The 15,957-nt window shown below is 43.7% G+C and overlaps 1 protein-coding gene across 2 annotated transcripts in view; it reads right to left on the reverse strand.

Annotated features, from left to right (window-relative positions):
- Nucleotides 1-15,957, reverse strand: part of RBMS3 (RNA binding motif single stranded interacting protein 3) — a 547,537-nt gene that overhangs the window by 52,437 nt on the left and 479,143 nt on the right. For both annotated transcript variants that reach the window (XM_077809306.1, XM_077809305.1), the window contains 2 exons: nt 13,796-13,892; nt 11,952-12,002 (listed from right to left, as the gene is read on the reverse strand). In XM_077809306.1, the coding sequence (XP_077665432.1) occupies nt 11,952-12,002; nt 13,796-13,892 (148 nt within the window). The remainder of the gene's footprint in view (nt 1-11,951; nt 12,003-13,795; nt 13,893-15,957) is intronic.

The following is a 15,957-nucleotide window of genomic DNA, read 5'->3' on the forward strand; positions in this document are numbered from 1 at the left end:
AGCAAATGGTCCCATTAACTGTAATGGGATTACATGCATGCCTAAATAAGGCAAGCAAGATCTGGTCTGAATTCTTCTATGTTTTGCAAAGTCCATGGTAAGTTTTCATACTTTAAAAAGTCAGGTTTTTTACCTGAAAAAACAATTGAACAAAAAATTAAATCAAAGCAAATAAAAAAAAAATCACAAAGCAATGCCAAAGGCTGCTATTCCCAACAAAACTTTCAATAACAAACCAGTTGCAATCGGAAAACGTGGGAGAATTGATACAGGGATTTTAGTTTCAAGTTTCTAAGCTGCTTGGCTGTCAAACCACAGGGAATGTTTATAAGTGTATAAAAAGATATACTGTCAGGAATTACGAAGATAATTAAACACTACTGAGACTACTCAAAGTTCATAATTAGTGGGGTGCCTAGTTTTATATCACTTCACCTATTTACACCACTAGAGAAATGGTTATGTTATCAGTTATGATGTAATGATATTAACTGTTAAAGACCACACCTATATTTTCTCTCAACTTTCCACAGGCAGTAGAAAGACTAGGTAATTTTCTCTACTTATGTAAATCAGCCTCTGAATATGTGCTTGCATAACACAGTGCGATTTATGGACATTATTTTGTTTTGATGAACTAAACATGTGTCAATGCCTGGTTCATTCAGCTTATTCATTGTTGTGTGACTCATGATTCTCTTTTCGCTCCAGTGTCATACCTGTGTAACTCTATTTACTTCAGTGGAGTTTCTCCTGATTTATACCTGTCTAACATGAGAGGAGAATCAGACTCAATCTGACTCTTAGGCAGGGGCAGTTTTTTATTCTTTGTCAGCTCATTATTATTTATATTGTGATAGTGGCTGGATGTCAAGACCAGAGCCTAGTTCTGGTACGGACTGTACAAATACCGAGTAAGGGACAGTCACTACCATGAAGTGTTCACTAAATGAGTCAGAAAAAAATGAAATAAGAAATAGGAGCAGAGAAGTGAAATTATTTGCTCTAGGGTCGCACAGCACATCAGTAGTAGAAATGGAACTAGAACTCGAACTCAGGACCGTAAAGTTTAAGTTCAGGTCCAATCCACTGTCACCAATGTGAAAGGAGAGGACGCCTACCACAATTGGGCTCCCAAGCTGTGGTTTCTAGGCACAAACAACCACATCATTCTGACTCGGATTTATTTTTTAATTATAGTAGAATCCTCATAGATTGAAATCTTGGAATGATTCCATGTTTAAAAAATAATATGAAATTTGCATTACTGAACTTAATTCTAAAATGAATGAATTACATCAATTACATACAAGAGGACTTTTTGCAGTGGTGAAATTGGTGTGAACCCTTCCTGGCAGGAATTCATATTTCACAATTTTATCAACAAATCTATGAGCCCAGTCCAGTCCTTGAGATTCCTATTTTGGTGCCATTATACACCCTTCCAGCAAAACATGAACGTTGGTCATGCTATATGGCTCTTCCTAAGTGTTGCTCTTTTAGGTTCAAATTCTGTCTCATTCTCCAAAGCTGCATGGGGCCCTGCCTGCAGTGGAATTAATGAGTTTCTGCTGCACAAAGGGTGCGGATTTGGGAAACCCACAGATTTGGTCCAGGCTTCCTTGGTTCTGTAGAGCTGGCCTCTGCAGGGATAACCTCTCTGCCTCCTAGTAGGAGTCAGTCTATACACTGATACGTAGATACATCAGCCATGGCTCCCTGTGAAAAGAAGGCACAGCAGCAGCAGGAGATGCTGAAGTCACACAGGGTTGCAGTTGCTGCAGTAGTTTCATGGCTGCTCTGCAACCTGGCCTCCAACTGCTGTGAAATTCCTCTGTGCCTAGCCTGCTACCTGGATATCACCTCCAAACCTGCATTCATTTAAACTAGGCTGATACCATTGTCGCTGCAGATGCTGCTGCTCAGGCGTTGGAAATGTTTGCATCAGTCGAGGGTGATGGATTTGTGGGCAGGGGACAAGAGATGTGGTGAGCGACGAATGATGAGTTAGAGAGGCTGTGATGAGATGTCCACCCACATAGGACTGACAAGGATTAAGATGGCCAGGTAAACCATTTAACGCCACAGGCTGCACCTGGCTCAGGAGCCAGGGAACTCACTGTAAGCAGGGGACACTGGGCAGGGCATAGGTGGGGCCTATAAGCCAAGTAGCTGGCAACAGAAAGGGTCTGCTGCTGGGAAAGGGCAGTCCCTGGAAAGAGGGAGAAGTGTTTGGAGGTGCAGAGGTGGGCAGGCTGCAGTCATTCCCTGGGAAGAGAGAGTCCGAGTGACTGCATGCAAACCGCGTCTGCCTCAAGAGCTAATCCCCAGAGTGGCCAGGAGGCATTGGCGCTGCAACTGGTGGGGCCAGTGGGTCATGCCCTCCCATTTTTTAACCTGGGCATAGTTTGGGGGATGGGGGCACCAAACTGCAAGCCTCAGGCTGGCGCAATATGCAGGGGCTGCACTTTGCAGCGAGGGAGCTGATTACAGCGCTGCAGATGCCAGACAGCGGCTGGTTGGAAGGGCAGAAGAAGAATGGCCAGTGCGCCTGGTTCCCGGTGAGCTATGTGCAGCCACTGGAGGTAGGAGACCGGCTGTACCAAGTGCCTGTGTAAGCGGGACAGGGGGGCAGGGGGACTGCGCAGGGAGGGAGTACAGGGGGCTAGGGCCACGAGAGAATGCAGGGTTAGGGGAGAAGGGGGCCCAGGACTCCACTTTGGCAGAGATGACACTTAGGGGGGCATGCACGGTCACATGTTCCCCCCAGATTTCTCGGGACGCCTCTGGCTGGGACGCCCAGCAGCGAGGAGGCAGAGCTCCCCCTGCCAGCTGCATTCTCCGTGTGTCCATGCAGGCTGGGGAGGGAGAAAGCTGCACAGTGGCTGGCTGCTGGCTGAGCTCCAACCCACTCCTGCGCATGGGGATGCTTCTTCCTTCCCTGCTGCTGGAGTCCCAGCGCTGCTGCCCGCTTTGCAGACCATCTGCTGAGATGAGTCAAGGGGTGGAGACAGATGCAACACATGGGGTGGTCACATGCCCCCCCAAATCTTTCAGTTGTGTCCCTGTCACAGTGCGGGACTCACCCCTGCGGTGCCTCCTGCTGGTCTCTCAGGGAATTAGCTCTTCTAGGCTCCGGAGTACCCTCTGCAGGCCGGTGTCCTGCTTGCCGCTGGCCCCCGTGTCCCTCCCAGACCCCGGTGCCCCTTTCCCTGGGGTGCTGCCCCCTGGCAGTACCCCCACAGATCTGGGTCTCCCCCTCCCTGGAGAACCCCCCTCCCCCACTAACCCCACCTCGCCTCAGACTTTGGCTACTGCCAGTCACCGTTGAGCCCCTGCACACTGGGGAGGACTGCAATGTATAAGCCAATCATCACAGGCAAGGGGGGTTTGGACCCACTTCCTCTGCCTACCTTTGGGCTACCCCCTGCAACTCCAGTACCTATCCGGCCTTACACTAGGCCTGAAGCCTGTGGGTTTCCAGGTCGGAGCTCCCCAGCTCCCTTGGCCTTCCTCCAGCCCTGCTCCACCTCCAGTACTCTGGTACACTCCCCAGCAGCCAGGCCCGTCTCCCTCCACAGCTAGGAGACTCTCGGCTCCTGGCCCACGGCCCTCTTATAAGGCCAGCTGAGCCCTGATTGCGGTGTGGCCCCAGCTGAGCCTGCTCCCCCAGTCAGCCTGGGAACTGCTTGCTCCCAGCCACAGCCCTCTCCCAGGGCTGATTTCAAGCCCTTCAGGGCAGAAGCGGGTGACCACCCTGCTACAGTCCCCCACTACTCTGGACCTGGAAACTGCTTTCAACGACCAGGTCCATGGTGGCCACCGAGGGGGCAGCTCTCCTTCGAAAGCCCCTGCTACACAACCCCCAGCTCCGTGTGCAGGCGGTGGAGTCCCCCTTGGTGCGCCAGAGGTTGGTCCTGGCAGAAGTTACCAGAGTTGGAGACCTCCTGGATTACGACCGGGGAGATTGGCTGGATCCCCTGACGCTCGCTCAGCGTATGGGGCTCTCCAGGTCTTGTACTCCCCGGCGCGTACTTCAGGAGGTGAGGGCCGCTTTGCCGTCCCCTGCTCGGGCTTACCTCGACCGGGTCATGCACGAGGGCATGCCCCGCCCACCCGCCACCCCAGGCCCTCCAGACCTTTTCATCGGGCCCCTACCCCGTGGACCCAACCGGTCCCCCTGCCCCTTCTCCGTGAGCCAGCTGCATGACTTGAAGCCGGTTTGTTTCCAGACCGCGCCAAGGAAACACCTATACACGCTCATGCTCCACACCCTTTATTTCCTCACCCTCGTGTCCCGCCCTGACACAAAGTGGCGGGACCTCCTGCCACCTCTAGAGGGTGAGGCGCCCCGGTGGGCCAGCCTATACTCCAGCCTGGTTCCGAGGCCCGCCGGGGATTTCAGCTGGCGGCTCCTTCATGGGGCTGTGAACACGGGCATGTACTTGGCGTGGTTTACCCCATCCCGGACACTTGCCCCTTCTGCGGCATGAGGGAGACTCTGGCGCATGTTTACTTGGAGTGCGCCAGGTTGCAGCCCCTATTCTGGCTCCTCACGAATATTCTGTTACGTTTTTGGCTGCACTTTTCCCCTCACCTCCTCCTCTATGCACTCCCTATCCGTGGCCCCACAAAATCACGGGACCTCCTGGTCAACCTCCTCCTGGCCCTGGCTAAAACGACCATCTATAAAACCAGGGAGAGGAGGTTGGCCGATGGAGACTCCTGTGACTGTGGGGCCTGTTTCTGATCCTCAGTCCATTCACGTATCCTGGCAGAGTTCCTCTGGGCGGCGTCCACTGGCTCCCTTGATGCCTTTGAGGAGCAGTGGGTGCTGTCCGGGGTTCTCTGCTCGGCGTCCCCGTCAGGCTCCCTTCTTTTGACCCTTTGACCGCACTCCTGTACCTGTTATTTCATTAGTTGTCCCACGGAATCATTTGGTTTCCAGGTCCTGTAGATCCTCCCCCTAGGTGGGGGCAGTCTTTAAGCAGTGGGCGGGCGGGAGTCCCCCACTAGCCACAGTTATGTGTCACCTGCCCCCCCCTTCTAAAAAGGTTCTGGTGCCCTTGCCAGAAGGAAGCGCTAGAGCAGCAGTAAGAGTGGGGAGCACCCCATGACAGAAGCATACAACATAAACCTATCACATGCTTCTCCAATTTATAACATCACCTCTACAGACATACATCCACAATAAGATACATGAAGCAATATCAATGATGTGATAAACTGAAGGAAAATGTGATCAATTTATATCACGTCTATGTAATTTATCACTCTATTGATCACACTGTCTTCCATCTGCTCATTAATCCACTATCCCAGGATTAATTCGAACATTCTAAACCCATGAAGAACTTTAAAAAGTACCATTTAATCTTTTCCCACCCACAAAATGAGAAATTTCACTGAAAAAAAATTACATATATTTTACATTCTTCTGAAGAAAACTATTGATTAATAAAAAGCTTTAAAAAATAAACATCCTTTGATATATTCTGCTCCTTTGAAACAGTTGTGTTAAAACTATTCTTGAGAGCCTGAGGCTGATGATTAAGATTGCTTCTCTTCTGTTAAATAGAAATCAATACTCCATGGATATTATTTATCCTAAAACAGAAATTCCTGGATCCAAAATCTCATGAGTGTCCTTTCACGTTTAATGTCAGTCTGGTTCTTCAAATATCTTTTCTAGTCAAGTTCATAGATCTGAACTCAAACATTTATATACACATATATCTTGTATACATATCTATATTTTTCCATTAATTTAAATTCCTCGCAAAATAGTTATGTCAAAAAAGCTAAGCTAAGCAATTAAGTCTTCTTAGGGATAAGAACAAATAGCAAAACACAAGGCTTTGTCTTGGGGAATCACTATGTGGCTCTTCTGCTCATTGACTGTATGTCAGTGCATAGGTTTCCAGAAGAAGCTTTTACATCTTGCTTATGTCACAAAGACATTCAGTGACACAAGGGGGCTTCAGCAGAGTGTCAGAAAGGATTCGAGAGGGGATGCTTGTCTGACATCATCAAAACCAAAAACTATTGCAGCTATATTTTGTTTTATATTATTTCAGATAAGAGTTGACTGATCAATGATACATTATTCAAGCCCCCATCCTTACACCTCATATGTGACATGGATGAACTGCTTACACCCATATCCTCTTTTAGAGATATAGACTTGGATGAAATGTCTTGCTTTTCTACCTTTACCCTAACTACAGGAGTCATTGTTCTGAGCTTCAGTACTATGGCGATTAGCACTAAAACCTGAGGTTACACAGATTCTGTAAATACATGCTCAATTTGTGATTATGCATTGGTAGTCTGGAGACAATTTCTATATATGGACACGGTATTGGGTGAGGGGCAGGGAGACAGGACCTCATACTAGTCCTAAGGGAACGTTGCCAATTACTGCCTGGATTATCAGAGTTGTAGAATTGGCAGTCCTTGATTTTCTGCCTCGGGAAACACTGGAATTAAAACTGTTCAGCAGAGCTTTGGCACTGGTATCTGGTTAGTCATTTCAATCTCTAACTTCCTTGGCCTTAGAAGTTCAAGTAAGTTCACGTTCAAAAACACACAGCTAAACTTTAAAAGAAGAGCTGGGGATTTCAATCTCTAAGGATCGTTTCCTGTTTATTTTTCATATCATGTAGCTGAACTATCGCATACATAGAACACAAATGGCCGACACAGGATACACTTTGTTTCTTTACATTCAGACATGCTAACACACAATGAATTCCTGGTTCAACTTACTAAAAAGATAGAGTAACCAATGTGAGGTAAAGAAAATATAGTTTTCTGAGGTATTAATGAGCATGTACAAGGAACTAAACTTCCTTTGTTCAAGGAAGTAGGAATCCAAACACTGCCAGACTACTGTGGTATTTTGGGTATTACCCAAAAAAACAAAGTTGCTCGTGAGAAAATGAAAAATGATATGTTTTCGCAGGAGAGTTTGTACATTTTACTCTATATTTGTATACGGCAATCAAGAGACAAAATCGTGAAGTCTTTACTCAGGATACATTCTCATTGAAATGGGAGTTTTGCCTGAGTAAGGACTGAGTTTAAAAAATGAAAGCCAGATTACCTCTCCCACGGGGCAAGGCAAGAGGGACTGAAAAATCAGTAAGATTACCTTATGGAATATTGGGATACTCTCCTTTCTTGGCTGAAGGGTTTGGGGGCTTGTGGCTGGATACGAGACAAGTCCTTTAAAACTCATGTATCCAGGGTGTCTACTGGAAATACATCATCAGAATGGAAACCATCCTACAGAAGTGGCTTTCCCTGGGTGTATGCCTATACTGCAACAGGAAGTGTGACTGCAGCTTGGGTAGACACACCTGAACTAGATTTAGTTTAGTTAGTATAGCAGTGTGGATATGGCATCATGAGGTTCAGTAGGCTGTACAAGCTGCCTGGATCCCTGTGTACATGTTTGCATTGCTAGTCCATGCCGTCAAATCCTCACTGCTACTTGGAACTGCACTAGCTAGATTAAAGCTAGCATGGGTATGCCTACCCGAGTTGCAATTGCACCTCCAACTGGAGAGTAAACATACCCTGTGTGCTGCTGTGCTTTCCTCCCATCCTGGTAGGATGCATGCTTTCATTGGTTAATTCCCTCAGCAGCTACTGTATAGAATCTATAAAGCAGACTTGGCCCTAAATATTAGCTTTTCATGCACACAAGAGGGGTCTCAAATGCAAAAACAGATTTATGCACAGATAATGTATGTGTATGGTATTTATGCTGGTTCACTACAAATTGGGCCCTTAGTGAAGAACAAGTAATAAGGGCACATGAACTTTTTAAAACAAACATTCTGATCATAAAAATTAGGTAATTAAAAGAAACACGAAGGATCTCTCTCTCTCTCTCTCTCTGAACTGTCTTTAAATAGAATGTTTTTCAAAGTTTTCCATGAGCCACCAGAGAGCATTCAAGGATAGCAGGGTATCATACAACAAAAACATGCTAATACGGCAAAGTCTCTAAATCCACAGGATAACTCACTTTTCATTCATATCTGGACTCTGCCATCTCTCTCCCTCAACCCTTATTTCAACGTAGCAATGGAGTATATGATTTTAACTGACAGGGATGGGTGAACAGATTAAGAAGAAATTTGTACTCGATCAAACAGAACTCAGTTTCTGGGATGAATTAATTACATGCTGTGTCAAGAGAACACCTTGTCACAATGCTATCAGAGTTTGTTTTTCTTCAGAGTTGGTAAACATAGGCAGGTCATACAGGAAAGGGGACAAACTAATATAGCTTGAATATTTGAGATTTGTTTGTCTGCTGACTATAGTGCAGCCAGCTCAGTCATCTAATTACATGTACTTCGGGTAAAATTTTAAAAAGTGCCTGAGTCAAAAGATCCTTCGGGTAAACATTTTAAAAGTACCTAATTGATTCAGGAGCCCAAATCTCATTTTCTAAAGCACCTAAGAACGTGCAGATCTCCAATTTGCAAGTTCAAGTGGCTTTTGGGGTACACAGATGTGGGTGTTTCTTTGGCATGACTTCATTTTGCCAGCATGTGAATATTATCTGTGCTAATTATTCTAATCAACAAAAGTGGTTGAATCAATTTTATATTCATTTCCATGCAGCTAACTACACAGTTAATAGAATTTACGTATAACACAAGTTTTTCAAAATAATATTTCTACCCATTATCTTTCAAAGTAAAGTCAGACTTTACTCTTATTTGGTTGGTAACGACTGGAAATACATTCCTGGCATTTTTCCACGTAAATAGTTGGCCAGCATTGCATGTAGTCAACAATCCATTCCATGATAGCTCAGTTGCAGCCAGATATTCTTTTGGGTTGTTACATTGTGCAGCACAGCTGTTTCCTTCAGTCTGTGAGCTTGAGAACCTGGGAGAAAGCTGGACTGTCTGCGTGTGTGCGTATCCTGAATAAAGAATCTCCTTTATCTAGTTGTCTTCACTACAACAGAATCCTGGCTCTTCTATCATGAAGAGCACTACATCGTGTTTAAATATAAAGAGTATGTTAAATCTAAACTTTCTTCTGAGAATGAAAAATTAATCATCCAGTGACATCATTTACTGAATGTTTATAATTAACACAAAGCATTAGAAGTGACTCAAACATTACTCTCCTTAAAAGAGTTTATGTTTGCTCACAAAGAATAATACAGCCTTAACAAAATGTTCCTACATTTTGTAGCAGGGGGAATGTAAAATTTTATCAGCATTGGCTTCTAATGTGACATTATACAGCCACGTAGAGTACACAGCCACTGTAATCAGTCATCTTGTAAAATGTTGTCAAGTAAAATAGTGACATTTTAGATAGCAAAGTCACATACTAAACGAAAGAGGAGAGACAAATAGCTAATTGGATCAGAAAGCCACCAGTTTCACGAACTCACTGGAGACTCTGAAATCCTAACTTAGTCAGATGTTCTCCATTTTGTTGTTTTTAACTTTATGAAGGTGCCTGGCAGAGACTCCATAGTCAGAGTTGCAACTACAGTGGGCTTAAAGTAGGGCATACATTCTTGTTTTTCTGTTAATGTAGACTGCCAATTGGTGAGACATTTTAGAGGCTGTTAATCTTTATGCTCTTTGAATTTTCTATGTAGTGTTTGGTTTCTCATAATAAATTGTTAATAATTAAGCCCTTGGATTTGGGTGAAATTTTTCCTTGGCAGCCCTACATTTCATTGTTGACCGATATTCCCTGGCTCTTCGACCTGTTTGGTCTATCTCCCCCTTTTCTAATGCCTGCCCCAGATTAAGCACTAAAAAAAACCCACCTACGAAATGTATGCACAAAAGAAACTGTGTGTGAAGTCATTAGGATTGCAATAGACACAACAGGACTGACACACACACACACAAAACCAGGGAAATGGGAAATGAAAAGTGAAGTCAATTACTTACATACCTTCTACTCCTTCACCCGCAAGCACACACCTTACTATGACCACAACCACCCTACATGATAGACTGTACCACAGACTTAACTCTGCCTCCCTTGGGATGCCAGCCTTCCTTCACCCGTTTAATCACTCTATTGAACAGAGCCATTTACCAAACTACCCTCTCCCAACACAACCAAATACTAAACACCTACAACTACTAGTGTTGGGGAAAAAATAATCTGCTAAAGGAGTGTGTGCAGAAGAGTAAAAACAAGGCAGAGTAAAGGTCCATGATGTATGGTAGCTGTGGTGATATTAAGGTGTGTGTTCGGGTGTGGTAGAGCAGATGGTATGTAGTTAAGTGGATTAATTTTTCACTTCTTTCCTTTTGTGGGGTTGTGTCAGGCATATTTTGCATGTAGCTACCCAAACTGCTTCATAATGAAGTTTCTGTGTTTTGTAATAATAGCCAAGTGGTCATATGGAACAAAGGATCTCAAACCGGAGCAGTGAAGTGCTTGGATTTTCTCTGTAAATCCTGTGTATTTTACAGAGATCACTGGTTTTCCACAGGTTAGAAAACAGTTACTTGCCTTCACCGATGTGCGGGATTCTAACATTTCGTATGCTCTGCAGTTATGTCTGAAGAGTTAGGGAATAGATTTCATTGTACTTATAAAAACTCTCACTTGAACACACCTCCCTACTGTCGGATGTAGGGAGCTTTATGTGCTCTCTTTCCCTCAAGGAGACACGGATTTGCATCCAGATTTGGATGCAAATGAAATAAACTTGGTTGTTTCAATTGAGCGCTGAGTAGGCATTTGATCACGTGATCAGACTACTGCACAGCTTGAAAAATCTGTAAGACTCTGCTTAGGAGAGCAACAATGGTGAATGAGCAAGGGTGTTTCAAATCAGGATTTTGCTCCACAGGTCAGATAATTATATCCATACTACTATATGCCTAACTCTAGCTAGTGAAAGCAGCTACCCCAATTTCATGGACGGAGAAATTCACTCCCAAGATATCATACTTCAGCAGATAGGCACCAAATAAATAAAGCTATTATTATTATTATTATAAAGTCAGAATACTTGCACGAGTGGGAAAACATAGATATTGTAAAAAATCTGATGCTCTGCAACTGCATGTTACATTTACCCTGCTCATGCAAAATCAATTACTTAAAAAGTGTTGATGTGGAATAAATATTTGAATGTGAATAAGCAACAGTTTCACATCAATCCGTATCTGATAAGTTGGCCAAATACAACACAAACAAACAAACAAAGCACTCCACAATTCAGGCAATCTGTACAAATGTATTCAGTGTGTTGTCTCCATCTAATACTTTGCTGGCATTTAAACAACACTGTCAAAAGTACTTTGTGAGTGAAACTGAACTTGCAGAACTACTTATTTTTAATGAATGATGCAACATGCATTTGCGTGCTGTTTTGAGTGCTGTACTGTATTTGATGAAGCATGAAGCAAACTTTCCAAGACAAAAAAAAAAAATGAGTTGACTGATCAAGTCAGAGAGAAGACCCAAATTCTGTGGAGACTCTAAGACAGCTGTGCTTTACCTCTTGCAGCGTTTGGAATACGTTAGCGATACAGTAAGGATCCTTTCAAGTTTATATGTCAGCGGGAAAGGATTTTTTGAATGGATAAAGATATAGGGGAAGTGTAGCAGATGTGTTCATCCAAGCAACTCAAAATATCCAAGAGTGCAGTTATTTCACAGTCCCTAAAGTAATGATTCAGACGCTACACTCAAGGGTTTTTTATTTCCTTAATATAATCAACAAAACTAGACAATATACGATCCCATCTTCCTCTTTATACTGAATACAAATATTATCCTTAAAGAAGCGGGATCTTGACATGCATGACAAAGGATTCCCATCTCATGGGGCAGGTGATCACTCTTATAACTTTTCCAATGACCTAGTGCTGCCCAGTAGAGGTAGGGATCTGCTACATACAGGTTTAGTTGGATGCGAGGAAATATCCACTTACTGTTGGTTGCATAACGTATGGCGGATGAGGCATCCACGAAGTACTCTGGACCTGCGTATCAAATAACTTTCGTTAGTACAAGATCTTTTAAACAGAGATCTCTTTTCTCAGTGAATTCAGTTGCAAGGATCCTTTGCACTTGTCACAATAACAACTAATAGTGAGCTAATTTCAGGAAGAACCTACGGGGAGACAAAATTCATTTATGTCTTGTAATCTTATTGACGTAGAAACTTTCAGATTCCATTCAGTAATGTTTCTGCCATGTTCAGGAGTCTGAAAGACAGCCACACTGTCTATGCTCCCCTGTTTTATCCAATGAAGTGTGTTATCCAACAGATGGTACAGTAGGTGCAAACTTTAAGTAAAATTTTCAAAAGCTCTTTAGTGCCATCGTGTTTGAGTCCTAGTTTCAAAAGTGACTTATGTACCTCAGAAAGTAATTTTGAAAGTCTCATTCAAAGCTTGGGAAAAGGGGATGCTAGGCAATTTAAGAGATTTTGAAAATTTTACCTTTTGTGCTGCCATTTGGAAGTTATCTTGGTAAGAGAACATCTGCTTGAAAAATTTTACATACACTTCAAGTTTAAGAATTCCGAGTTGTGGAGTAGAGTGAGGTTTAATTAATTTTACCTCTGGAGATCTGATTTTCAATCTCCTCTCCTGTACAAACTAAAATAATTTTGGTATCTCAACGTAGTGGTAGTATCCTGCAGACATTTTCTTCATCTAAAAAAAACCAACCCAACAACAACAACAAAATTTCCCAAATGTAGTTTTGCAAGTCTGGTGGAATTTTCTGAAGCAGGCACCAGGATTGGAAGAGCAGCGAGGCTGCAGGTCGGAACTGACTGGTATGGGGAAGAGCACATAACACTTGCACTGTACCTGATTAAAGTAAGTGCCAGAAGTTTCTCACTTTCATGAACATTAAATTCAACCATAAATATTTAAAGAAAACAACCCTAGATAACAGTGAAAATTATCTACCTCGGTAAGTTTTAGGGATATGTTTTGTGCATGGTTTCAACTCTGATGGCCTGACAAAAGTGTTCCTCACTATAATGTGGGAAAAACTCAATACTTTTGCTCCTCAAATTAATAATGGCTAGCTATATACTGGAGGTGTTCCACTCCAAAAATATTGCCCGCAAATAAATCTATGCAGCCATATTTTAACATCACCTCAGAAAAGCCATCCTGCCACAACAAGGATTTCACAATGGAAACTTGATATAGAAAAAGGAGGCCTGGACAGTAAAACTATTTTGGGGCCACTGGGAGGAGTTGGTGAGAACAGAAACTCCAAAACACACAATGGGTGGGAGCCTGAAGACATCTATAAAAACTGTGTTCCCCCAATGTCTTGCTTTGCAGGGTGCTACTCAAGAGGAATGTGTGTTGTTAATGGAGGTCATTGAGGCAAGTACAGCTGAGAGCAAAAGGTCAAAACATGATCAAGAGAAACTAAATGACTAAAAAGGTGCATTCTCTAAAATTCGGCCAATGAAAAGAAGCCATAATGACTAAACATCTCATTAAGCATGACAAACTTTTGCTAGTGTCAACTGGAAATGAAGCAAAATGCTGAGCACTTGAAAAACTGATTGAAATAGGACAAAAGCATGGTGGCTTTTATTACTTAGTGTGAAGAATCCAGAAAATACTTGATACCCTACACTAAGTGGAACATGAGTGCTACTAAAAAAGCCTTGGTTTAAAGCATGAGTAAAGCGTGCAGGCACACACACAATTTTCTGCTGTATACGTTTTGCCTTTGTCCGCATCCAAAACATAATCATCAAGTGGGGGTACATACTGAGATGCATGCAAATCTGACATACCTGATATGTAGAAACAGGGGAAGCAGCAATGAATGGCGTGATAGATGTCTGTGGAATCATGCGGTTTGTTGCAATACTGTACGGTGAGGAATAAAATCTGGAAACAGAAAACAAAAGGAAGATTCTTGAGGCTCTTGATAGCCAGATTCCAATTAACTGATCCACTGCCACCACTGGGCAAAGACAATTATCTCTTTTTCTCTCCAAAACAGTAATAAAAAAGGATGATGTGGCTCTATGAATTTTGTCAGTTTTCTCCCTCCCGTTCAATTTCACTATCTAGACCATTTGCAGAAGACATCATTTTTTCCTCTACACCTACAGAAAGCATTAAGAAGCACAGAACTGTGGAAAACTCTCCTTCAGAAATGGAGAAAGCAGCTATTTGAAATGCAGTGGTGGTTGATTTTCCAGAGTACAATCCAGTATAGGAAAACTCCTCGGACCATTTTAAAGACACTGATATTGATCTCATTTATGCATACGGTAACTATTTTCTCTCAGATCTGAATAGTTCAGTGTTGATGATATTCCCTCAGTTTGCTTATTGAGGGATAGCTGCAATTACTGGACACACTGGTTAAGATTTTCATATCAATCTAGAAGAGGTAAATGCATCTCTTCCATTGAAATTAACCAAAGGTATGTGTCTAACTCCCCCAGTTGTATGCAGTATAGTTGTAGCAGTATCAGTCCCAGGATTGTAGAGGAACAAGATGGGCGAGGTAATATATTTTATTGGACCAACATTTGTTGGTGAGAGAGACAAGCTTCCCAGCCACACAGAGCTCTTCTTCAGACCTGGGAAAGGTACCCCCAGCTTCACAGCTAAATGCAAGGTGGAACAGATTGTTCAGCACAAGTAATCAGCACATATTCAAGGTAGAGTGGCTGATTAATACCTCTGCAGTTATAGTCAAAAAGAGGGGGTTAATGGGTTACAGATTGTTGTAATAAGCCATAAATCCAGTGTCTCTGTTCAATACATGATTTTTAATGTCTAGCAGAGTTAACAATTTAAGTTCCCAGCAGAGGTGACGTGTGGGTGGGGAGCATGTGGGGTCTAGTGCCCCCTCAGATTTCTGTGAGTGCTAAGCTGCCCTTGCAGGGCTTGCTCCACTCAGCCTGCTGGTGGGGAAGCAAGCCAGAAATGTGCAGAGGATTGGGGGGCTGTGGCTGGTTTGTTCCCTATCCCCGGCAGCCTGGCCCAGGCAGGGAGCAGAGCGGGAAGGCCGCCACTGCCTCCCCAGCTGGCCTCTCTCATGGACAGCACAGATAGTGCCCCTCACCTCCCCTGCTGAGGTATCTGTGAGGATGTTGAAGCTCCGGGGAGACACTGTGGGTCTCCCTGGGCCAGGGGCACATGCTCCCTGCTCCTGTGCCCCCCACCCCAGGAGCTGGTGGGATTTGCTGCCCTGCCCCATGGAGGTCGGGCTGGAAGGTTCCTCCCAGAGCCAACGCATGGGGCGGTCATGTGCCCCCATTTTACGCTGTGCTCCCCACTATCAGCAGGCATGAATCGTCTCTGACTCCGGCATGTCTTTTGAAAGTGTTGTGCGGGTTTCCTTTGAGGATGAGGACTGATAGGTCAGACACAGAGTGATTGCTTTGTGAAGAACATTCACCCACACGTGACAGGTTGTTTTTGTCTAACTACTTTTGCTATGCAATCTGTTCTTCCTTGCATTTAGCTGGGACGCTCGGAGTATCTTTCCCAGACTTGAAGAGCTCTGTGTGGTTCGAAAGTGTCTCTCTCTCACCAACAGAAGTTGATCCAATAGAAGATATTAACCTCACCCACCTTGTCTAGTCTCTAACTCCCCTAGACAGCTTTGGAAATCTCAACCTCTGATTTATTTTATTGTTTTTATTTCTACTTCAAGCCCATCACTTGAGGCATGCACTGGATATAAGTGGTGCATAGGATTTTGCAGAGACGCTTTCTGCAGAGGGGTGAATTAGAATGTATTCTCCCCCTTCCTCTGACATCTCTTCCACACTGAGGAAAGGAAATTAACAGTCGCCTTCCACAACAGCCATGCAACAAAACAACATTATCTTTTTTACACTAGTACACTGCTATCAATCACTTTGACAAATCAGGATTTAATACTAATCACTCTATTTAATGTAGCAGATTCTGGATGAGGAATAAAATAAAT

This window comes from Eretmochelys imbricata, chromosome 2 (assembly GCF_965152235.1).
Source record: "Eretmochelys imbricata isolate rEreImb1 chromosome 2, rEreImb1.hap1, whole genome shotgun sequence".
NCBI lineage: Eukaryota > Metazoa > Chordata > Testudines > Cheloniidae > Eretmochelys > Eretmochelys imbricata.